Genomic DNA, 24,570 nt, shown 5'->3' with positions numbered 1-24,570 from the left:
GATCAAACCTAGGACCTTAGTGCATGAGCCTCTACCACAGAAGCTAAAAGCCAGCTGACTCTTAGCTAAGGCTGTAGAGCAGACTCATTTAACTCTCTCTTTCTAAGTGGTCTTGGTGCCACGAGATGGGACAGAACACCACACCCAGAAGGTGTGTGGTTTACACAAGCAACCACATTGCACCCTTTGGACTTGGGGAAGACCCTGATTCAGGAAAACAATCCAGTGTGTTCTTATCTTTATTCAGCAAAACATTTAAGCATAGGCACAAGTTCCACTGAAATTGAAAGTTAAGCAGGTGCCCAAATGCATTGCTGAATCATAGCAAAATATCTTGTCTCCCTCCATACTTTTAATTTGTTGTGATGTCTTTTGCTAATACACAGTACCACTAGTATTTTTTTAGTGGATCAGACTTTCCCTTCAGTTGACAGTCAGGACACTTGTCGCAGGACAGTTAATGTCCTAGTGTGACTTACCAGCTTGTGTTCTATGACTTTAACATTTGGAGAGAGAATTTCTGGTTTTCATTTAACAAAATTCTAGCCAGCACATTTTGTGTTTTGTTTCCTTTCCTTATTACTGTCCACCTTTCCATAGCTTCTTTCCCTCAGTGTTTCCCCTTGATCTTACATCTGAACTGTGGGTGTCCTGTGTTGTGCTTCTGAGTTGAACTGTAATACTTTCAGGGCAAGGACATAAACTTTCCTCAGACTTTCACGTGTTATCTGTTGAATTAAAGTGTTTTGTGTGGTAAGGTGCTACTGAATATGAGTAAGGGTATTTGAATTGTGCATTATGTGCTTTGTAAAGCTGACATAAAATACTCCATAAATAATCATGTCCCCAAAGCAGATAATGTCACATGTCAGTTACTTTTGTCAGGTAATCCTCATTAAGGGCTTGATGCTGCATTCCTTGTGCATCCACAAGAAACATAGAGTTTGGTTCTATAAAGTATATGTCCTTATGCTGGGATGAAAACTTCTTTAAGGGACACTGTTCACACTTCTCTGTTTCTCTCCCTCCCTTCCCCCTCCCCACCCCCGTTGATACAAATGACAGCTGACAGATAACAGAAAGGGATTAGAGAAATTATTTTTCCAGTGTGTGTTTGTGCATTTGACAAGCAGTTTCACTATTTCTCTTTATAGTCAAATTTGCCTATTTGGATGTATCTTTCATACAGCCATGGGGACAGTTAAAAGACTGTAAAACCGTTTTAAAAAAACTGGTGAGGGTATTGAGGGCAGATGTCTCACCGTTGTTATGATGGCTGTCAATTGCTTGACCATAGTTAAGTGGTGGACATGCTGTCACTTTTGCTTATTGTATCAACTATGGTTATTTCACTAGTTCGTCTTCACCTATTGCCTCCTCATACGTTCAGATTGTAAATCCTTTGGGATGGAGATTGTCTCTTTATTATGTATGCGCACTGCACAGCACAGTGGGGGCTCCAATCCCCGTATGCTGCTTCTAGGCACCACTGCAATACAAATGGTTCATCATTTGAAACTACTCAACTCTCTCTCTCTTTTTTTTTTTAAAGCTGACTAGACTTCAAGTCAATGGGATCACTTTTAATTAAATCAAGCAACCTGCTTGTGTCCGTTGTGTATTAGACATTATATTCTATACACCGCCCTTGAGCCATTCACACAAGAAGGGGGAAAAATCAGCTGTGAAGCTGAGTGGCTAATGGATCAGTCAGCAAAGGAATGTCCGAGCCCAACTGAATTTGTCAGAAAAAGCAAGCTAAATGCCACTGAGCCAGCCCCCGTACTGCATTCTCCCCATGCGGTGGTCCCTGGGGAGGATCGAATCAGAAAGACGGGTCTTCAAGTCCTCACCCACAGAGGCCAGTGAGAACAAATTATAAACTGGTACTGCATTGGCCTTGTGTGACCAATAAGTGCTTGTCAGGGTGGATACCAAGGGAAAAAAGGTGACATGGCTGCTTCAGGCAGGCAGCTGTCTCAGGGAAACCACTGTTCCATCCCTGTTGTTGGAAAAATAGTGATGACTATCCAAACCTTGCACCCTGAAGTGCAGTCCACCCCTGAGGAAAGCACTTGATTGAGGCCTACCCTGACTCCCATGACCGCTGCACTGGATGCTCTTGTGTAAACACTGCAGGAAGCAGGATGTACCCTGTGGGAAGACCCGGCAAATCCGTTTGCCATCTGGCTCCCATTCTGTGATCCCTGGTGGCTAGGCCACTGGTTATCTTCTCAAGACCAGTGGCTCTTGCTGAGATGGTCAGCGTTGGATCACTTTCCTTAAGATAGTATTTGCCGCTGCAAATTTAATACCTTTCCAGTCCAGACAGGATCCCCAGTCTTTAAAAGCTTGTCTATGGAGGGGAAGGATGCTCCAGTGGTGAGGGCCCTCTTTTAGGAATTGGGACCCTGGGCCCTGCTCTCTCTCAGACTTTGTGTGACCTTGGACAAATCCAGTTAACCTCTCTGTGCCTTGTTTCCCCATATGGAGGGTAATAGCACTGTCCTACGTTGTGGGGGTGTTGTGAGGATAAGCATGTTTAAAGATTGTGAGGTGCTCCGATACTACAGTAAAAGGAGCCGTATAAGTATTTAAGACAGACCAACATTATCCTGCTTTTTAAATTTTTTATTTGTATTGCATCTGTTTTGTGGAATAAAAGAAAGTTGAGTAATATCATAGACTGCAATTTACATGATTAAATCGTGTTCTATGTTTTTTTTTGTTTTTGTTTTGTTTTTTAAATGTTCAGCACATTTTATTTTAACTTGGATCAATTGGAGCCATATTTTCTAAAGATCTGTAGAATGTGGCCTTATTTTTTGTTGTGTGGGAAATGGCTGAGTTTCAAAGCTTTACAGGAACTGTAACTGGTTAGGAGAAATATACATCCACTTTCCGAATAATTTTAATAAATAAAATTTTTCAGTGATCCCACATATGGACTTTACAATTGGATTTTTATCTGCTTTCAGAAAAATGCATATCGTTATAAAAAACGCATATATGAATTACAGACAAAAACAGGAAGTATTTAAATGGAAAACAGAATTAACAAGATTCCTACAGTAATTTAATATGTATAACTGAGCATGATTGGGCAGATACATTCTCTCTCTCTCTCTTTCTCTTGCACGTATACAGAATGTAGAACATGAAAACATTTAAATTACTTAGAAATATATTATGACATCGGAATGGAGATTTGGGATGTGGGATTAAACTGTGTAAGTGACATTCTGTGATTTGGTACCTTCAGGGTGGCTGTTAGGGCTGTTATTTAACAGTGAAGATAAGGTGGACCCGGCCTTGTGGCATCTGCCTTGCAAGTTTAATGTTCATATTATTTACCCTTTTTTTTTTTTGTAGGATTCCACTGTTGTGACTCCAATTCTTCTCAGAACAGATCCACATGGATTTTTCTTTTACTGGACAGATCAAAATAAGGTAAGAGAAGAAATGCCTTTTTTCGTATTGATTTCAATACAGTGCGATAGGGCTGGTGCGATAGGGCTTTGGGCAGGAAGCTTTGCACTCTAATTCTGGCATAGAGGACGCCCAAGGAGCGCTGCAGTGCAGAGAGCTCCTCTGTGATGTAGAGAAAGCATATATGCTCCTCCCCAGCCCCTGCTGCACAGGGCATGTGGCTGGGAAGAAGGAGAGTGATTGGCGATCCTCAGCTGCCTGAGTGGCCCCTTGTGGACAGGGGCCACTACTGGCATAATACAGAGTTGTTCCAATTTATACCTGGGGACCAATCTGGCGTGAAATCTTGGCTCTGCTCAAGTCAGTAGGATTTTTTCCATGGTGTGGTTGGTCCAATATTGGAGGAGTTTAAAGCCACCTATTTCAACCTCCCTGCTGAGTTACTCTGCACTCCTCAGCTGCGACTAAGGATGTGGGTCTCTGTTTTTATTAATCTGTGTTGGAGACTCGGTCTCTTGTTAAATATGTTCCTGTATGCTTGTTGGGAAGGCTTAGAGACTGCTGCATTGCTCCTATTTTACACCAGTGTCATTCCAGTGCTGTCCTGTTTCCCGCAGACAGAATCCATGGCATTACACCAGGGTGAAAGTGGAGCAATACAGTGGCGCATCAGGCCTTTGATCTTTTGTCAATATGCTGTCATAGCGATTCAATGGAAAAACACAGTCCAAGTATTATGAAGAAATTAGTTCCTCTTGTCCCCGAAGATGGATTGTGGTGGTACCTTGTTAGAAAGTAACCTTATCTTGTATCTGTTGCCTGTTACAAAAGAAAATATTAGAATAATGTAATTGCTTCTGTACAGTTTTCATTTTCTGTTAGTGTTTTTTGCTGGGTTCAGAGTATACAAGGCTGAAGCATCAAGGCTGCTGAAACTTAGTTTTCAAAACACACCCTCTCACCCTCAAGTCTTTACAAATAATTCTTTGGCGTTGCAAAAAGGCTTTTATTTTGGTTGTTCTCTATACCACATAGTCCTCTTTAAATATAATGTCCCTTTTAGGCTTTGATTCAGCAAAACACTTAAGCATGTACTTAAGTCTGGAGTTAAAAAATGACCCAGAGTTGATTGGAGAGTTTATTCACATACCCTTCAGTTTCCTACTGTTGTCTGTAAAAACAATGCCTTGAAGCAGTTCTGTAAAATGGCTATTTATAGAATGGTTATTTCCATATTCATGAAAAAATGTTTTTATAATGCCCAAAACATTTTTTAAAAGGTTGGGTATTTGTACAAGAGACATAAGTATCAGTTTGATTTTTTTGAAACTGGGGAATCAAATATATATATAAATGGCAACAAAAAAGATTTTGTCTGGTTAGTAATTCATGACAACTAAGTAAAGCTTGTTTTCAAAACCTATCCTAAAGGTCTCTTTATTTAAAAAGTTTGTGTTTGGGGATGATCATTTTCTGCTTATGCAGTGAATATTTTGATTTATATTTATTGTGAAATTATTGAAATTTTTAAAAAAAATTAAATTCTGGTTAAGTATTAGGTGAGATATTTAAGGTGGTTCTTATGATTTATGGTTGGAAATCCAAAGAAGGAACAGTAACCTTGCTTACACACCTACAACCATTGAGAGATCTTCTAAGAGACACATTTTTCACAGCACTGCTGTCATGTTTCTGACAGATGATAGACCATCACGGGTTAATCTGCTCCCTTCTAAAAAGGAGAAGTTATGAATTCCATCGCATTTTGGACTTACCTGAAACCATTCTCTTCCTCTTGTGTCCTGGAAGAAGCAGACACAGGTTTTGGCTTCATTCCATGTAATCGGTGCTAATTAAAATGGGTATGTGCGACTGGCATTACATTTTGGACAGGTTTGTCAAAACCTCTCTCTAAATCCAGAGAGTCATACACCTCTAACAACATTAAAGCCTCAGTGAGACACGCATCTCTTCACCGTTCATCCTTATTATTATTATTATTTTATTTTATGATCAGCTACACAATAATTTGTGTGTGTGTGCACTCATCAAAAGAACTGAAGGAAAGGGTAGATATAACAAAGGGAAAATTCTGCATGCATGACCTCTGTGGTGTTTTCTTGAGACAATGCACAGTTGGTGCAAATATAAATTGCATTTATGCCAGTGGTAGTTCAATTTACACTGGCATCTATGGTATTTCCTGTTCTGTGTTTACAAGATAGAGCAAATACCTCATTAAAATCAGATTCTGAGGTATAGATTGATTTTTTTTTTATCTTTAATGGTGCTTGTTTGATATCTGTTGATAAAAAGACACATGAAATATTAAGGTAACCAACTTTGCTCAGAATAGCAAAACCACAATAAAGAACTTTCTTGCTCAATCATTCCCCTCTATTCAGCACTGGTGAGGCCTCATCTGGAGTACTGTGTCCAGTTTTGGGCCTCACACGACAAGAAGGATGTGGAAAAATTGGAAAGAGTCCAGCGGAAGGCAACAAAAATGATTAGGGGGCTGGAGCCTTATGAGGAGAGGCTGAGGGAAATGCGATTATTTAGTCTCAGAAGAAAAGAATGAGGCGGGATTTGATAGCTGCTTTCAAAGAGGATGGAGCTCCGCTGTTCTCAGTGGTAGCAGATGACAGAACAAGGAGTAATGGTCTCAAGTTGCAGTGGGGGAGGTTTAGGTTGGATATTAGGACAAACTTTTTCACTAGGAGGGTGGTGAAGCACTGGAATGCGTTACCTAGAGAGGTGGTGGAATCTGATTGGGCTGATTTAGTTGGGGATTTGTCCTGCTTTGAGCAGGGGGTTGGACTAGATGACCTCCTGAGGTCCCTTCCAAACCTGATATTCTATGATTGATTAATATAGGATAGCTGGCTTTGGGCCAAGGGAAAGAAGAGACCTCGTCTCTCTTTATGACAAGGAAAATGTACAAAGTCGGTGCTTACAGACGCTGTGTTTATTGCCTTGGAGCTTGGATGTTCGCACTCCAGGGATGGTGTGAAGCTGAAAAAAGACCTGTTCGTGTCACATCTGTGCCTTCTTCACAGCCAAACCAGAGTACAGAGATGCTAGCAGATATCCCGCTTCCTTCCTCAGAGCACTGGCACCAAAACAAGGTCTTCTGTAGCTGAGAAGAGAGAAGATCAAACATTTCAGAGCAAGGATTCAGTAATATTCCATAGGATCTAAAACTATGCCTTTCTCCCTGATGATGATGAGTAAGAGGCATGAGAGACTAGATAGTCGTTGATAACCTGACCCCCAATTTACAGCTCCTGGGGATTATTCTATTATCCTGTGCAGAAGGAGGAACAGGGAGAGTATGACTGTATCCCAGGTGATGTGTATATTGTGGAGTCCCAGCAGTTTATGAATGGGAAGAATCAAGGGACTGGTATAAAGTCAGGTTGGTTTTGGCAGTGGAGGAAAGGAAGGGGGAGTAGCACAATGAGCTGGAAAGTGGCATTAGCTCTTAGGTTCTTAGACTGTGTTTTTTTCCAAGGCATGAACAGGGCCTTTCTAGGTAGGGGTAGGGATGTGTGTGTAAAGTCCTATCACAGTGTGGCCCAATTTGTGATTTCGGGGTGCTAACCAATATAAATAACATTAGAACAAAATGAGTAGTGACTGTCGCCGTCTGAACTTTTCCTGGAAGGTTGCTGTCCGCAGAATACTGATCAGTTCCAAGGTAACCTGGGTTTTTATGGGACCCGGATCATGCATGTAGATGCTTGGGATGTGGCTTGTCCACTGGCATGGGTGAGCCCCACAAAGGTGAGAGCAGCGTCTGTGATTTTCAGGGGTGGACTTGGTCATGTGCAGACCTCATGGTGCTAGGGCTCTGCCTCTCTCCATTCTTGAGGGAGTGTACTACATTGCACAAAAAAAAAACAAACAAAAAAACACCCCAAAAAACCAAACAGCCCTGCAGCAGTAAGTCTGAAAGCCTGGGTCCACTAATTGCAGCTCTCAGACCTTGTGTTCGGGGGCTCAAAATTGTAGTGTAAACATTCCCACTCAGGCTCTGAGACCCAGCAAGGGAGGGGGATTTCAGAGCCCTACCAGGAATGTCTACACTGCTATTTTTGTTTTTGCAGTGTGGACATACCCTTGGAGTCCCCCCCCTTGGTCTCAGGAGCTTTGCTCTGTTGTGTTTCCCTAGAGCTTGGATTGGGATGCTCTGTTAAACACTGGCAACCCATGGACCCTCTCCTAGAGAAGATGATATGAAAAGGTTGCGGTTACTATTTCAAGGACTGTCTTCTTGGACAGATACTGTACCCTGGGACAGTATTCTTCCACTTTGCCCTGCCTCATGAAATTCATAACTCATAAAAAAAAATAGATGGTGAAAAATAAATTTCTGGACGGCGAGGGTTTTGTCATAGTGGTGATGCGGTTTCTCTAAGAATAGTCTTTGTGTGCAATGGGAGAGCAGAGCATAACTCAAGATACAGGTTACCTATTGATAATAGTTTTGGATCAGCTGAATTCTGCTGCTTTGATAAGGAGTTTGAAGATAGAGAAGCTGGCAAAGTACTATTATAATGTGGCCCAGCGCCCATTCCTGTGCTAGCCCGAGGCAGAAGCTAGCTTCAAAACAGAAGCTTTGGATCCCTTGACATTTTTGGAATATTTCTCTTGTCCAGCCAGCATGAAAGGTAAAGGATTGTTTATAGAATTCTTCAAACCCTGTGCTGTACAGGTGGCTGGGTACATTTTTTTCCCTCTGAATAGCTTGATCTGGAGGAAAAAGCAGTCCCAGGCAAGAATGCATGCAATTTCTGACCAGGATCCTAGAGACAAGCTCACCTGCATTCTGATCCTGCAACCAGATATAGACAAGATGGGGATCAATCCATTGCAGGATTGGACCTTTATTTTGTAAATTTTCAAATTAACAATTTTATAAAACCATAAGATGTCTTGTATTTTAATTGTTTATAATGTGCCCATGCACAAAGTGCACTGCTGCCTTCGATTTACAACTGGGCTATCATTTGTTATCATTCAATCCTAACTTAGTTATATTTAAATTTGAACTGTGACTGGTTTTTTTTCTATGTTGCCTTAGGGATTTAGGTGCGCACATTTCTCTTTGACATTAATGGGTGGGATTTTTATATATGCTTAAGTGACTCAGAAGCACAAGTCCCATGTGTCTCCTTGAGTCATTTAGCTGCTTCTGAAAAAGTACCATCCAGTGTCTCTGAATGCCCTAGGCAGTTTTGAAAAATTTCAGGAGTGCTCTTCAGTTGTTTTGGAGTTGCACAAAAATTGTGCTTTTGTACCATTCTGAAAGAAAAGTAAACTTCTGCCTGTAACAAAATTAGCATACTTCCCCCCCCCCCCCCCTTTTTTTTTTTTTTGGAACTTCCAGACAATGAAAATATCCATTGATACTTTAGGAATCATGGAGACCTATTAATATTCGTGCCTCTCCATGAGATGAATAGCAAGATTTTTGCCTGGACAGTACAGGGGTGCAGTGCAGAGGTGTGGCATTTCATTGGCAGCTCTAAGAGGAACTGTGGTAGATGCATACAGAATTTCCCTTGGGGATCTGGAGCAGCATATGCTGAAGTGGCAGCTTGACCACCTTCTGAACATGTTCATTTCATATTTCAGCGCTAGTCAGCTCTGTTGGCCAGTGTGCAGTGTGGGAGAGGCCATGGCCCAACCCTCACCCTACCCCTTTTGGGAAGGGTAGACCCTCTGGCTTTGCTAGTATCGAGCTCTGGTTGTGCTCTCCTACCGTGGTGAAGATGGCCCCTTACATAGAGGTGTTTAGTAGAGGGGAAAAGTTCTTTTTGCAGGTCCATGCAGAGTCAGCCAGAATACCGGCTCTGTTCACAGTAGACCTCAAAAATTCTCCCTTCTGCTGTATAAAGTGTGTCCCTTGTCTAAATCTAAGGCCATGTCTACACTACAAAATTATGTAGACCTAAATGACCTTGGCATACAGCCGACACAGTTATTAAATCGTTTGTGTTGTGTGCACACGTAGCTCACAAAAGCTTATGCTCAAGTAAATGGGTTCGTCTCTAAGGTGCCACAAGTCCTCCTTTTCTTTTTGCAAATACAGACTAACACGGCTGCTACTCTGAAACTTGGTTCCTTGTGTCAGCAGTACGCATCCTCACCATGAGCGCTTGTATCAATGCAGTGTGCAGTGCAGTATGGGTGAGTATCCCACTGTGCAACTCAGCACCATCCAGTGCAGGCTGTTTTGGAAATTTTTTGCAGTGCCTGATGGGGCTGGAATGAGTTGCGCAGGGGTGACTGGAAGCATGTGGTCAAATTCCCATAACGTGGTCTTCTCCGTCCCATAATTTCATCTGCAGCCCATAATATTTTGCACCTTCTTTTCAAAGACCCACAAACCCACGCATCCCTCCTCGCTGCCCACCATCTCTGATGGAAGCATGGGGCCTTCACAGCTCTGCACTATTGTCATGAGCGTTGCAATCACAGGGCGCCTGATCCTGCAGTATTTGCAGAGGCACAAGAGGAGCCGTGGGGAACATGATGTTTCCTTGGAAGCTAGATTGCGATGGGACATAGAAACAATTCAAGGTTCTTGGTGTCATTCATGGAGTAACTGTAAGGGAGATGGTGGAGTGCCGGTTCCAGGCCCAAGAAACAAGCACTGACTGGTGGAATCTCATTGTTATGCAAGTTTGGGGTGGTGGGTAGTGGCTGGAGAACTTTCGGATACATCAGACCACATTCCTTGATCTGTGTGCCAAACTCACCCCAGTCCTCCAGCTCAGGGACACCAAAATGAGAGCTGCACTGACAGTTGAGAAGTGGGTGGTGACTGCACTGTGGAAACTTGCAATGCCAGGTTGCTTCTGGTCAGTTGAGAATCAATTTGGAGTCAAGAAATCCACTGCAGGGACCGTTGTCATGCACGTGTGCCGGGCCATTAATCACCTCTTGCTATGCAGGACTGTGACTCTGGGCAATCTGCAGGATGTGCTGGATGGTTTTGCAGCAGTGGGGTTCCCGAACTGCAGTGGAGTAATAGATGGCATGCATGTCCCTATTTTAGCACCAGACCACCCTGCTTCAGTACATCAACAGAAAGGGCTCTTTTTCTACAGTATTGCAGATGCTGGTAGATCACCGGGAACACTTTACTGACATCCGTGTGGGCTGGTCAGGGAAGGTACATGACGCCTGCATCTTCAAGAACACGGAACTGTTCAGAAAGCTACAAGCAGGGACTTTCTTTCCTGACTAGTGGATTACCATTGGAAATATGGAGATGCCAAGAGTCATCCTGGGTGACCAGCCTATCCCTTGCTCCTGCGGTTCATGAAGCCATATACTGGCCCCCTCAACAGCACCGAGAAGCGCTTCAGCAACAAGCGCTCAGCAGGTGCAGAATGACCGTTGAATGTGCCTTTGGTCTTCTGAAAAAGGGTGGCTGGCATTGTTTACTTCCCAGATTGGTACCTCAGTGAGAAAAATATCCCAGTGGTTATAGCTGTCTGCTGTGGCCTGCATAATATCTGTGAAGCAAAGGGAGAAAAGTTTCTGCCGAGGTGGTGGGCGGAGGTGGAGCGGCTGTCTGCGGAATTTGAACAGCTAGATACAAGGGCTGTTAGAAGACCTCAGTGCAGAGCTATACAACTCAGGGAGGCTTTGAAAGATGATTTTAATAGTGAATAGTGTGGGTTGTTGTTGTAGTGTGCTCTACCTGGCCTTGCTGTTTCGTGGCCTGGTATGAATCTTGTGATTGCTGTGTATGTAGGACTATAACAATGTCCATGCACCTATTAATATTGTTTGTTGGTGAATGGTGTTTATGGGTTCTGTAACACAGTGCAGGAACAGGAAATTGGTCGCTGTCAGATCTGCTTAGTACCAGCCAGCATATGTTGTGAACTAATAAAGATGAATTCTGTTCCAAACAATAAAATTTTATTCTGTAACATGAACCAGGCAATTAAAAAAAGGCAGTACTTGATTAAATTTAGGGAACAGGACTTACGAAGGAGAGAGAACAGTTGTTTCCATTTCAGGTACCCCTACACTGACCTGTGAAAGTCACGGTTGGTGCATGAGAAGCTGTGATTGTCTTTAATGCTCCCTGGGTGGAGTGGTAAGGGCAGTGCACTGACCCCTGATGCCATGTGGAATTTTGGGGATAGGAAGGTCCCAATATAGAGTTTTCTCTATGGGCTGCAGAGAGAGGCAAGCACGGGATGAGATTCTGGTCCCCTTGAAGTCAATGGTAAAGCTCCAATTGATGTCAATAGGGCTAGGATTTCAAGAGATGCTCTAGCTCAATCACAAGATATGGGCTTGATGGTCATAATAGTCCCTTCTAGCCCTAAAATCTGTGATTGAGAATTGATCTGCTATGTGTCATGGGGCCAAAGTGCTACATCTAGAAAAAGAGAGGAGTAGAGTATGTAGGATCCTTCAGGATCCGAGTCAATTTCAGCATTCCTGTAAATAGCGGGTCACTTTTCAGCTAGTTAAATTGCCAATGATCCATTCAAATCGAAGGAGCTGTGCTCACTTGCACCTGCTGGGGATTTGGGCCAGTATCTTTTTATGGTGCTCTGTGTCCATTTTTAAATTTGGCTTTAAAGCAGAGCGTTCCTTAGTGACCTGCAGGCAAAAGAACTTTAAGTCCTTTATATGTTTTACAGTGCATCTGATTAGAAAACTGTAGTAATGGGTATGTTTTTAAATATATATTTAATACATAACTAATATAATTTCATCACACTAATTTCACACAGAATTTTAAAAGGGTCATATAGCTTTTTTTAAAAAACCTGCTCCAACATTGAAGTAGCTTTGTTTAGTTTAGTAAAGAAAGAGTATACTGTACAGTCTATTTCACTGCTAAGGAGGTCTTGGCAGGATGTCTATAAACATTCTGACTGCCTAGTCTCTCTCTGTGAAAAGAAGGCCAAACAAACCCTTTGTACTGAGGCTTTTAGAAGATCAAGATTATAAATACTGCTGAATCAATGGGAAGAGGTGATGCTTATGCCTCTCTTGTTAAGCGATCATCTTAACATGCTAAATCAAATAAAAGTTATTGTCTTTTTCCCTGTTTGTAAATATTTGGTAGTAACCTTACCATTTCAGCAGACAGAACCACTTACAGTGAGTCTGCACTTATCTGTCGTGAGCCTTAGTCACAAAGGCATTCTATCAACTTGTAGGTACCACTCAAACAGCCTTTTGCTGCAACTGCAAGCTATAATCCACACAGAATCCGAGAGCCAAGACACATGGACTGAAGAGTATTACAGGCTTTGAACACAACTTCAACATTTTTGTATCAGTTGGGTTTTTTGTTTTGTTGTGAACACTTTTAGAAAGCATATGTTTTACGACATAGTCCCAGCATTCTTGTACCTGTGGGACTTTGATGTGGATATAGGTACGACATCTAACCCATATCTCCACATCCCCTCTGGTAAACTGAGGCTAAGTGGAGCCCTTGGATCAATGGTGAAAGTCCAAAATCCCTTTCTTCTGAGCTCTGTGACCTTGTTAATTATTGAAGGAACCTCTGATAGCATCTGAACGTTGTTGTCTTCAGCTATACTTTGAGTTAAACTCCTAGAAGTCTATCTGAGTGAGTAATGAGTTAGCGCACGAATGTGGGAAACAAGCATCCTGTTCTGTTGATACCAAGCAGACTGATTTAAGTGGCTTCATGACACTTCTCGGGGCACCCAAGGTTCCAAGTCACCTTGCTTCCACTGATGTAAGTTGCCCTCTACACCAACCTAATAACTCCACCTCCGCGAGAGGCATAGCACCTAGGTCAATGTCGTTAGGTCAATGTAGTGTCCCTGTAGTCACTGCGTTGCTTACATTGCCTGTTGCTGCCTTTGACAGCCAGAGCCCCGCCACCCTGGGGCTGACCGCCCAAGTGGGACTTCACCTTGAATGGTTTCTTGAAATATGCATTAGCCACTTATGCTAAACAATCTGTTCCACTTCGTACGTGGACACACTTCGTAGCAGGGACATACTGAGTTAGTTTCCCAGACCTGAAGAAGAGCTCTGTGTAAGCTTGAAAACTCATCTCTCTCCCCGACAGAGATTGGTCCAGTAAAAGATATTACCTCACCCACCTTGTCTCGCTAATATCCTGGGACCAACACGGCTACAACAATACTGCATATTTAAGACTTTACTCCTCAGCAGAGCCCTCAAAAATAAGACTGGCAATAACACCCATCCTGGCACTTTCACGCTGTACTGGAAACTGACTGGGTTACCTTTCTCCTCCCTGCTGGGTTTTGAGTTAGAAAGCGAGCCCCCCTGCTTACCTTAGGTGTGCTATATAGATCACTTGAAAGGAAAAAGAATCTGTTTATATATTTAAAGTGGAGCAGCTTTCTAGCTTAGCAGTTAACACAACAGGGGAGTCAGTCTAGTAACAATCTGTAGTCACCTGTAATTCCCAGATGCTGAGATGCCCCCCACCCCAACTACTTACAAATCAGCATGTGGAGAGGGAGGGAAGTGAGGGGGAGTGATGGGATTGCAGCTGAAAGTGAAAATAAAGAGAGATCTTTCATGGAGGCCAGCTTTCTGTCATTTGCTATTGTATTTTATTTTTAAGAGGAAATCCCTCAACTTTCAAAACATGGAAATTGTTCAGGACTTGTAAGGGAAATGGGACTACATCAAAGACAGAGGCACACTAATAAGCATTTGCCACTGGTAAATATAACTTCTTATTGCGTGGGATATAACCTTCGTAAAACAGGTGTGGGAAATTATTAATACACAGTTCCGGCCCAGTACTTAAAATGAGAGAAATCCTCAACTTTTAAAGGGGAATACTGCTTTTGTGGGGTGACTAAATTTTTTGAGACCAACATGTGACCCCTTAAATTGGCCTAATTATTCAGAAAATGCTGAGCACCACTTCTTCTCTCTGAAAACAGTGTTGTCCTAATGTAGCTGTTGGAGCGCAAGAGTATGTCCAGCAAATTGCTGTATGGCGAACAGGCTGTGCTCACTCTTGTAAGAACATACTGTAGCTTGTCCTACTTTTGGAGAAGAGATAGGGTTATGCAGTTGTAGATTCAGTTCAGAAATAAATATTAAGGCTGGTCAAATTTTCCATTGTAACTGTTTTTTGGTGGGAAAACTGGTTCTTTGAGAAACCAGTGTTTTTCATAACAAGTGTCTGATTTATGTGAAAAATTTCAGGTTTTAAAGTATTTCAGACCCAAACTTTGACAGAAACAAAACAAAACATTTGGACCGTCTGCACTAGAAAGGTGTAACAGGATCCAGTGACTGGAAGTTGAAGCTAGACAAATTCAGATAGGAAAAGGCCTATATTTTTAGCAGCATGGGTAATTAACCAAGGGGACAACTTACCAAGGGTCGTGGTGGACTCTCCGTCACTGGCAATTTTTAAATCAAGATTGGCTGTTTTTCTCAAAGATCTGCTCCAGGAATTATTTTGGGGAAGTTTTATGGCCTATGAGATACAGGAGGTCAGACTAGATCTCAGCGATCCCTTCTGGCTTTGGTACCTGCAGATATGACCTATTGATCTTGTATTTAGCTGTGACACTCGTAGTACCTTTCCCAGACCCAAAGAAGAGCTCTGTGTAGCTCAAAAGCGTCTCTCTCACCAACAGAAGTTGGTCCAATAAAAGATATTAACTCACCCACCTTATTTCTATGATTAGCCCATATTAATTCATACATCCTGTGAGCTGTTCGGAGTGTTGCTTTATCTCTGTCGCTACAGTAAGTGTAAGTAGCTTAAGTAAGTTTAGTGATCTTCAACTAACAGTTGTGCACAATTTTAGGAGTAGCGTGGTGTAGTGGATTAGGGCAGTGGAGTGGGGTCCAGAGGATCTGGGTTCTAGTCCTAGCTCTGCTGTGAGACCTTCAGCAAGTCACTTCGTCTGTTTGTGCCCGTTTTCCCTCCTACTTTTTGTCTGTCTTGTCTAATTAGAATGTAAGTACTTTAAGGCAGAGACTGTCTTACTGTGTTTTTTATTATTTTTTTTACAGCGCATAAGACGATGGGGCTCCAGTCTATTGTAATACAAATAATTTGGCAGCAGAATTGCTAATGTACATAAAATCCCCCAGCTGCACAGAGACCCGGGCAATAATTGAACACAGCAGCGGGTTGGTCAGCTGGAAGTCAGACTTCCATTTCTTTGTTTTTTACTTTTTAAGTCTTTTCTTATTTCATAGTCTTCACTACTGCACAGGTGCCATTGATTTTGCCAGCTGACCTACTGTTAGTATGGTTGGAAAGACTACTGCTCTTACATCAGCCTTTGTACTTTTGAGAAAAAGCAATTGATCTCTTGATGTCTGTTAAATTGGATTCTCTGTGTGCAGTTGGGCTAGTTCAAATACTACTATCTCTTTGGCATGTTTGCTCCTCTTACTCACTATTTATTCTTCCTATTGTGCTTTTAAATAGCCATTCTTTTTTGGGGGGAAAGTTTGCATTCAAACGCATTTTCTCCAGGTAGGGTATGTTCCATCTCTGTGCATGTCCTCTCCCTCCATAGGTGTATTCTTTGACTGCAGCTACTAATACGAAATAAGACAAATTGGAAAAAAAAAAAAGGGGGTTAGCAGAAACATGGGGTGGCACGCAACTAACTGTGGGATAGTCTGAATATTTCATCATCTTTGAACAAATACGTGCACTTCTTTAAGACCAATCAAGCGCTGAGACTATTCACTTGACCGCACTGCCTTGTATCTTTCGGTATGTCTACACGGTAGTAAAAGACCCATGACTGGCCCATGCTAGCTGACTCGGGACTATGAAATTGCACTTCAGGCTCAGGCTGGAGCCTGGGCTCTGGGACCCTGCAAAGGTATGTAGACATACCCTTTGTGCAGTCTTGCTGATCTGGTAGCTTTTTGCTTGAACTCGGTATAGCTATAAATGACTACCCAAGTCTCCATGGTGGTAAGAAGAACATGCTCTATTGTGCAGCGTTCTCTTCTGTCTATACCACAAACTGTTCAAAGCAAGTGGACAGTAGTGTACTAGGCCGTCCTCGTAGAGAGAGGACAGCAGCAGCAGCAGCATTCGGCTACATCTGTCCTGCCTCTAGCCTTGTCCCTGCTCTTTAGTACTTGATGTCCCCCACTGCTCCAACTCCTAGTGCTATGCATGGCCAGTGATCAGATGCCATGCAGGCACACCTTCCCACAGCAGCCTTCAGCGCTCCAAGTTCTTTGCACATTCGTCCCACAATATTATTTTTTAAGTGTTTTGTAACTATGGAGGGGCAGCACCCATCACCATCCTCCTCCAGAGAGTCTGCTGGGGTAGAAGACTGTGGCTCTGTGGAAGAAGTGTCCCCAACAGAGGCTGTCTGCGGGTTATGCTGAAATAGAGATTTCAAAATTTGTGTCGAGATTAAGGCCAGAAGGGACCATGAGATCATCCAGTCTGACCAGCACATCCCAGGCCAGTAAATGTCTCCCAGTTACCCCTATGCTGAGCCCAATAATTTGGGTTCAACTCAAGTATTTCAGTCCTCAGGAGGCTCAACTGCTGCAGAGAACAGGCAAGAACAAGATGCCACTAACGCTCAAGACCCCTGCAATGACAGGGCCTTGATTAGCGAAGAGACTCCCTTACTGGTTCTGCAGGAGTAGGGCTTTTTTACATGCTGGGGGGTAGAGGGGATGACCAGACTAGCTCTGCAGTAGCTATTCCAGTCAACTTCCCAAGGTCGACAAGCCCCCTAGCTATAATGCTTTGTTGGAAAGAAGTCCTCTTCTATTTCTGGGCAGGTCACTGATGGCAGCGCCCTTTTAATAGGAAAACCAAACCCAATAGGCACTGGCTCAGAATCTCACTTGCGACTGTTTAGTACGCCTTTTCTTTTTTTTATGTCAGTGTAACTCCACTGATGTCAACGGTTCCTCCTGAGTTACACCAGTGTGAGGGTGTAAAAGGGTTTACTGGCTCCCATGCCTTATCCATCCACTTGAGGTTCTGACACAAGTAACTCTTTACATTATTTCTCCAAAGATAGGCTTCACAAGGGGTGAAATGGCACTCTGAGGCCCCGAAATCCAAAATTTAGATCCTCAAAATCCCTGTTTAGCTGCTGCCTCATTCTGTAGCTGCCTAAACTCCTCAGCCACGTGATCTTCTGCCAGCTGGCGTGTGCATAGCCTCCTCCGTCCTGCTGCTGCTGACACCTAACTCATGCTTAAGCCCTGTCCGGATTCATAAAACAGGGTCTGCCCCTGCTTGTTTTGCCTGTGGGGCCCAATCCACTAGACGAGCTCCGAGACCACTTTAGAGCACATCTACCTGATAGGCCTCCCCACAAAACACAGCTGGAGGAGGTGGTGTCCCCTTTATATGCTTGAGACCTGTAGTTTGAGCCCTCAACCCAGGTGTGGGAGACGTGGGCTCAGTTTCCCCCTCTGCTTGCTGTAGAGCATGGACTTAAACCCAGGACTCTCACCTCCCAACTCTCACCCCTAGCGTATGGGGTATTTTGAGGTGGGTCTCTCCTGTTGAAGCTGTTCATTTGCATAAAATATTTAAACAGTGATTGGAGCAGAGTCTTGAACTTGGATCTCTCATCCCAGGTGAGGACCCTAACCACAGGGCTATGGGGTCAGTTGCTCTTTCTCTGGGCCAATGCCTTGTTATACAAAGTGGAACAGCTTCAGCAGGAGTGACTGAGAGAGACTTGCTCCAGGAGACCTCCGAACCCACTGGTTGGAGCACTAATCTAGGAGTTCAGAGACTTGAGTTCAAGTCCCTGAACCGTCACCTTAGGCAGAGTGGGGCTTTGAACCTAGGTCTCCCATGTCCTTGGGGTGTGCCCTAACCAGTGGGATATGTGAGTAAAAGTGGGAACAATGACAGCATTTTTTCTGAAATCGGGCTGAGCTGGTGTTGGTGCCTGACTCCACGAGAATGGTTGATGCTGTGAATCCCGAGCAGAGGGAGATGCATCCTTCCACCTGGAGTTAGGTGCCCAGCTCCGTGAGAGGGCCAGGGCTTAGGCCTCACCCCTTTGCTCAGCATTTTCTGTTGGCTAGCTTAGGTGCCTCCCCACTCAATGTGCTGGCTTCTGTGAATCCTTTTTTAAAAAAAGTGAGATGCAGCAATGCTCAGCCCAAGCCCCCCGCAAGGCGTACTTTTAAGCTGGTGCACAACTTTATTCAGGATGTGCTCTGCACTATAAGATGAACAGGGGGTGCAAGATTTCAGTGAACAGTTGCTAAAGAACATATTCTAAATTATGGCTCCCCAGGGCATCTTTAAAACCTCTAACATGTCCCATTAGCACGGTGATAAAACGTACGCTTAGGAAGTGCACACAGCACTGCAGTTTAAATGTGCTGCAGTGACACTATCTCCTCCCCCCACCCCACCCTTAAGAGTTAACAGACTTCACAAGGTTTTGGGGGGGGGGTTTCAGACCTCAACCGCCCCCCCTTCAATTTATGCACAGGCTGTAATTCTGCAGCGTAGCCCTTCCATGTCCAATGTCCTAATCTGCTGTGTTGCTGATGGTAATAAGCTGACCAAAATCTGTCAATACACATATCTATAAAGTATGTTCTTAAGTGGGACATGGGTAATCGGGACAGCTGCTTTAGGGGAACATTTTCCCAGGGAGCTGATTAATCCTGGCGTTCACAAGTGGCAATGACTGCCGCTTAACAACCGCAATATTAACAAAAATGTTGATTAATGGGCATGCGCTTGCTTGGTGCCAAGCAGTAAGTGAGGCGGGCTTCCCCAGCTGTTCAATAGCGGTGAAACTCTAAGCTCTGCTTTTCATACGGAAGTTGTTTAATGTGGTAGAGCTCAGTTGAGCAACTCTTGCTCAAGTCAATGGGACTGCCTAAGTAAGTGCTTCCTAACATCAAAATTGCACAAATGACACCAATAATGATTGAAAGGAGGAGGAATAAAGGTGAAATATAGTGTAGAGCCCTCTTGTTCGGTACAGAATTCTATGCTGCTTAGCCCTTTGAGGCTTTATTGCCTCGTGTTTGTAGGAACATTCAGAGTGTGTCAAGCAGCTATGCTCTATAACTCATCTAACAAATTACAAAGGTTGTTCATCTGTGCTGGCAACCTGAACCTGCCTGCTAAATATTGACAGTTGTTGTTTCCCAGGGTAGATGTAAAAGCATGTAACTCTGTACATCACCTTTCTCAGGGCCAATTAGGACTGTCTGTCTGAAACGTCAAACAAATTGTCCTTATCTCTACTTGGGCCTGTGTATCAATCATAGGTTTCAGAGTAGCAGCCGTGTTAGTCTGTATCCGCAAAAAGAGCAGGAGTACTTGTGGCACCTTAAAGACTAGATGAAGTGGGCTGTAGCCCACAAAAGCTTATGCTCAAATAAATTTGTTAGTCTCTAAGGTGCCACAAGTCCTCCTGTTCTTTTTGTATCAATCATGCTTCCCTTCGACTCCGATCCCCAACTTATCTCTACTGGCTATCCAGTGTAAATTCTCTGCTCCATCACTACCTACCCCTCTGCAGCCTGGACAACTCTTAATTTAAACAAAAGCAATCCCCCCCCCCCATAGATGTGAGGTGAAACTGACTTGATCTGCGTTCTTTGTAAACAATGCTCTTCCAAGGCCAATCCCCTTCCCTGTTATCACTTGTGTCAACTCCTTTCCGCTGCCCCCCTGTTCCCATGTTGGTCGTTACGCACTGTGATGTCTGGACATTGGAGCATGAGAGGTGCTGAGCGGATGCTTTTCTGCATCTTGCAGGCTTGGACCTGAGTCTGCTCTCATTGCAGTCCACTGGAATTTTGTTCCTATGTTCCTTGGTTCAGGCTCATGCTGTAGCGCTGGATTGCGATGTTAGGTCTGGCCCAAGTAAGGGGTGTGGTGGAAACAGCATCACCGGGAGGTACTGTGACTGGGTCAGAGTTCTCCCTTGGGGGAGTGGGAAAGGAGGAGCTAGTGTTTTCCTCGTAGTCTGTGGTGGCAGAAAATTGTGACATCTTTCTGCAGCAATGTTTGCTATGCTGACCAGTGATTAGGGGTGCAGAACCATGGCTACCCTAACACCCCATCCAGCTGCTCTGGTCACTAACCCCACTTTATTCCCATATATCTGGCTCCTGTAACCCATGTATCAGTGTAAGGGGGGAAACTACTTATTCCATTGTGGGTCATGTTGTCAAAGTCCCAAGCTAGTCCATACATTTTAGCCTCCTATGTATCACCTTGCCTCTGTGTTTGTCTGTAGTGCCATGCACACTTGTTATAATGCTTTAATATTGAAGTTTTGCACAGTGTGTTTTAAATGGCTTGAATGCCGTAATGCCATCTGCATAAATACAGTAGCTATTGTTTGCATTTTCTGTATCTACAGTTACAGATCCCATAATGCCTGCCTTCTCTGTACTGTATCGTTTATACAATGATTCATAAGCTCCATCCTGTGCTACGTGTGTTTTGATTTACATGAAAATGACTGTCTATAAGTCTTGCACCCTGTCACGTATAGCTCTGCATTTCAGCACATAAACCCATCTTACTGAGTAAAGCTCCCAGTGGGAACTTAATGAAGCTCAATGGGGTCTTTTGAACAGAGCATGGGGAGATATTGTACTCCATCACTTCCTGCCCCATGCTAACCATTCTTGGGAATATTTCATGAAGATAGAAACGTGTAAACATCGTTCATGGTGAAGGTTGCCTGAGAAAACTTTCTTGTTAAACCCATCATGCTGGTGATACTTTAGTATGTCTTTAACAAGAGTTGTGTTGAATTCGTGGAAAGGAGAGAATCTCTTTCATCAGGTCACATCATATAATCCCTTTCATAAAATTATCAAGCTCCATCTTAAAACAAGTTAGATTTCTTGCCGCCCCTACTCCTATCGGGAAGCTGTTCCAGAACTGCATTCCTCTGACAGATAGTAATCTTCTTCTAATTTCCAGTCTAAATTTGTTCATGACCACTTTATCCCCATATGTTCTTCTGCCAACATTGTCCTTTAGCTTAAATCATTCTTCTCTCTCCCTGGTGTTTACCCCCTGGATGTATTTATAGACAGCAGTCGTACCCCTCTGAGCCTTCTTTTTGCTAGGCTCAACAAGCCAAGCTCTTTTAGCCTCCTCTCTGTAAGACAGGTTCTCCGTTCCACTTTGAGTTCATCTTTCTTGAACACAAGTGACCCGAATGAGATTCCTTCCCATCCATTACCTGATCATAACTATCTGCATCTCAGTCACACACACCTTCCAAAGCATCCGTCCCCCTGCTGTGTGTCTGCAACATATACACGAGAGTGATGTTTCTAATACAGGGACACGTATTTTTTTTTAATGCACGTGCTTCAGTATTCTTGTGAAAAATGAATTTAGAAAAAACCTGTGCCCGTAGGTAAGATATAGCATGTGAAGTTTCAAGTCAGTTGAACTGGGTGTGCTGAGGTGCTGAGAGTGCGGTCTTATAATGGGAAACTAGCTTCAACTTGAATTATGGGCAAACTAATTCAAAGGAGAATTAAGCCAGGGAAGTCCTGTGGTTTGTGTTATGCAGGTCACACTAAGTTATCAGTGTCCCGTCTAGCGGTGCTACGTAATGGAGAGGAAGGGTGGTTGTGTGGATGGTCAGGGCACTGGACTAGGAATTAAGAGACCTGGGATCTAGTGCTCCATGGCAGGCTTCCTCTATGACATCAGGCAAGTCACTCCACCTCTCTGCGCCACAGGTTCAGCAGCTGTAAAAGAGGCTCAGCACTTCCCTACCTCAGATGGATGCTATGACGCTAAATCCATGAGTGCTTGTGAGGTGTACAGATGCTACAGAGGAGCACCATAGAAAAACTGACAAATCACTACTTTCTAGACTCACTTCATGTGAAGTATGTCATGGCTTTGGATTTTGTATTCAGGAGAAAATATGCCATATCTAACCTATCCATGGAATGGAGCATAGGCTTGGCCTCCAACAAGTTTCCAAAAATCTTCAACCTATTTAAGACCCACTCCTGTACGCACTTATATACATGTTTAACTTTAAGCATACGGGTAGTTCCATTAAAGTCAATCATAGGCATAAGTGTTTACAGGAGTGGGACCTGTGGGACCTTGGACAAGTGACTTAGTTGCTCTGTGCCTCAGTTTCCCCATGTGTAAAATGAGGGATAATAGCACCTCACAGGGTGTTGTGAGGGTGAATCCATGGAAAAATTGTGGGGTGCTTAGATATTGTGATACTGGGAGCTGTATAAGTCCTGTAGAGGTAGCAGTTCACAGGAACCAAGTTCTGAATTGTTAATTTAGGAGTGTGATTTCCCTGTTTGTGTTTGCAGTGCAGTCTGTGTCTATACTGGGGATTTGAGTTTCCAAAGTTGCTGCAAAGGTATAAATCATACCTAAAGCAGGGGTGTTGCACTGGTGTAGTTGCATGGGTGACTGGAATCCCTGAGTAGCAAGGACTAAAGGGGGTTGCAGGAATGAAGGCAAACCACTCAAATGTGATAGTTGGATTGTAAGCAGGGCCCATCGTTTTGTTCTGTGATGGTACATTGCCTAGCACAGAGGGGCTTCGATCCATGACTGGGCCTGTTGGTGCTACTGAGGTACAAACAAAGAAAGTGAGTTCTTCCAGAGGATTTCAGAACATGAATTTCACAAATGCAAGTCCTTTAGCTGATTATTTTAGAAACGGTAAAATCTACTGCTTTAGCATGATATCCTAACACTGTTAGACATGTTGTTTCTGTTGCTCGCACTGTGTTTGGAATGCAGATTGTTATGCTGTTTGAATGCCATCTAATACCAAAAACACCTATCAGTAAGTGCATTGCAAAATTAGTCTACTCTAACAAGCGCATATTTACACGCTTGTAACTTGTAACTTTAGTCTAACTAGGTAACATGCCAAACAAATGAAACAGCATTACCTGAGCCTGAGTTTAAAAACAAAAGGCCATATTTATCCATAGGGTTACTTTAATAAGTTGCACCATGGGTGAACTTGGACCAGTGTAACTAAGCAAAAGGAAAAGATTGTCTTGTGGTTAAGGAAGTGGGTTGCAATTCAGGATATCTACATCCAGTTCCTAACTCTGCCATAAACTTCAAGTGTGATGATGTGCAAATCACTTAATCTTTCCATGCCTCCATTCCCCATCCGCAAAATGGGGAAAATAGCACTTCCTCCCCCCAACCCCTTGTCTGTCTTGTCTATTTAGACTGTATATAAGCACTTTGGGGAAAGGACTGGTTTTTGCTGTAGGTATGGACAGTGCCTAGCAGGCTAGATCTTGGTTGAGCTCTCTGAGCACTACAGTTCTACTAATAATGAAAGATGTATGTATGTGACAAACTGGGGCACAGACCAGTGTGGGGCTATGTCGTCTGTACCGTGCAATCTTGGGTGCCTTACAATGTCTTGTTGTCATAGATCCCACCTGGGCGCTCACAAACAGCCTTCTAGCATGTCTGAATGTCTGGGTAAGATTTTTGGAAATCTTGTTCAGCATTAACACAGTTGTATCATAATCCTAGAAAGGAAGTATAGAGTGGAGAAGGGGGATGGGTTACAGTTACTGGGATCATGTGACATTTTTCCTAACTAGCATTTGCTTTTGTAGCTTGTCATAAAACTAGAATCTCAGGACTGCATTTCAACTAGATAACCCATATATTCAGATTTCAGAGTAGCAGCCGTGTTAGTCTGTATCCGCAAAAAGAAAAGGAGTACTTGTGGCACCTTAGAGACTGACAAATTTATTTGAGCACAAGCTTTCGTGAGCTACAACTAAGTGAGCTGTAGCTCATGAAAGCTTATGCTCAAATAAATTTGTTAGTCTCTAAGGTGCCACAAGTCCTCCTTTTCTTTTTCCATATATTCAGAGTCATTAGTCGGTGTATTCACCTACAAGATGGGAAACTCTTTTTGGAGAAAATCTGCATGACCTTGTCTACCATTTAGCTCTGCATATGGGTATTAGATTGAGTAGATTAGCATATAGCAAGCCGAATATGGGGTGAGTGAGCAATTCAGGTCTAAATCCAAGTTTGCTTGAGTTTTGGATTATTTGAATGCAAACACTATGGCTTCAATAATGCTTGTATCTGTGCTCTCTCCCATGCTATAGTTCGCACATGAA

General features: G+C 43.3%; 1 protein-coding gene across 10 annotated transcripts in view; it reads left to right on the top strand.

Annotated features, from left to right (window-relative positions):
* Positions 1 to 24,570, top strand: part of PLCB1 (phospholipase C beta 1) — a 653,791-nt gene that overhangs the window by 16,610 nt on the left and 612,611 nt on the right. For all 10 annotated transcript variants that reach the window (XM_073339660.2, XM_073339659.2, XM_073339667.2 and 7 more), the window contains exon 2: positions 3,373 to 3,450. In XM_073339660.2, coding sequence (XP_073195761.1) covers positions 3,373 to 3,450 — 78 coding nt within the window. The remainder of the gene's footprint in view (positions 1 to 3,372; positions 3,451 to 24,570) is intronic.

Source organism: Lepidochelys kempii, chromosome 3, assembly GCF_965140285.1.
Source record: "Lepidochelys kempii isolate rLepKem1 chromosome 3, rLepKem1.hap1, whole genome shotgun sequence".
Lineage (NCBI taxonomy): Eukaryota > Metazoa > Chordata > Testudines > Cheloniidae > Lepidochelys > Lepidochelys kempii.
The sequence above is the reverse complement of the archived record's forward strand: the minus strand, read 5'-3'. Positions and strand labels throughout refer to the sequence as shown.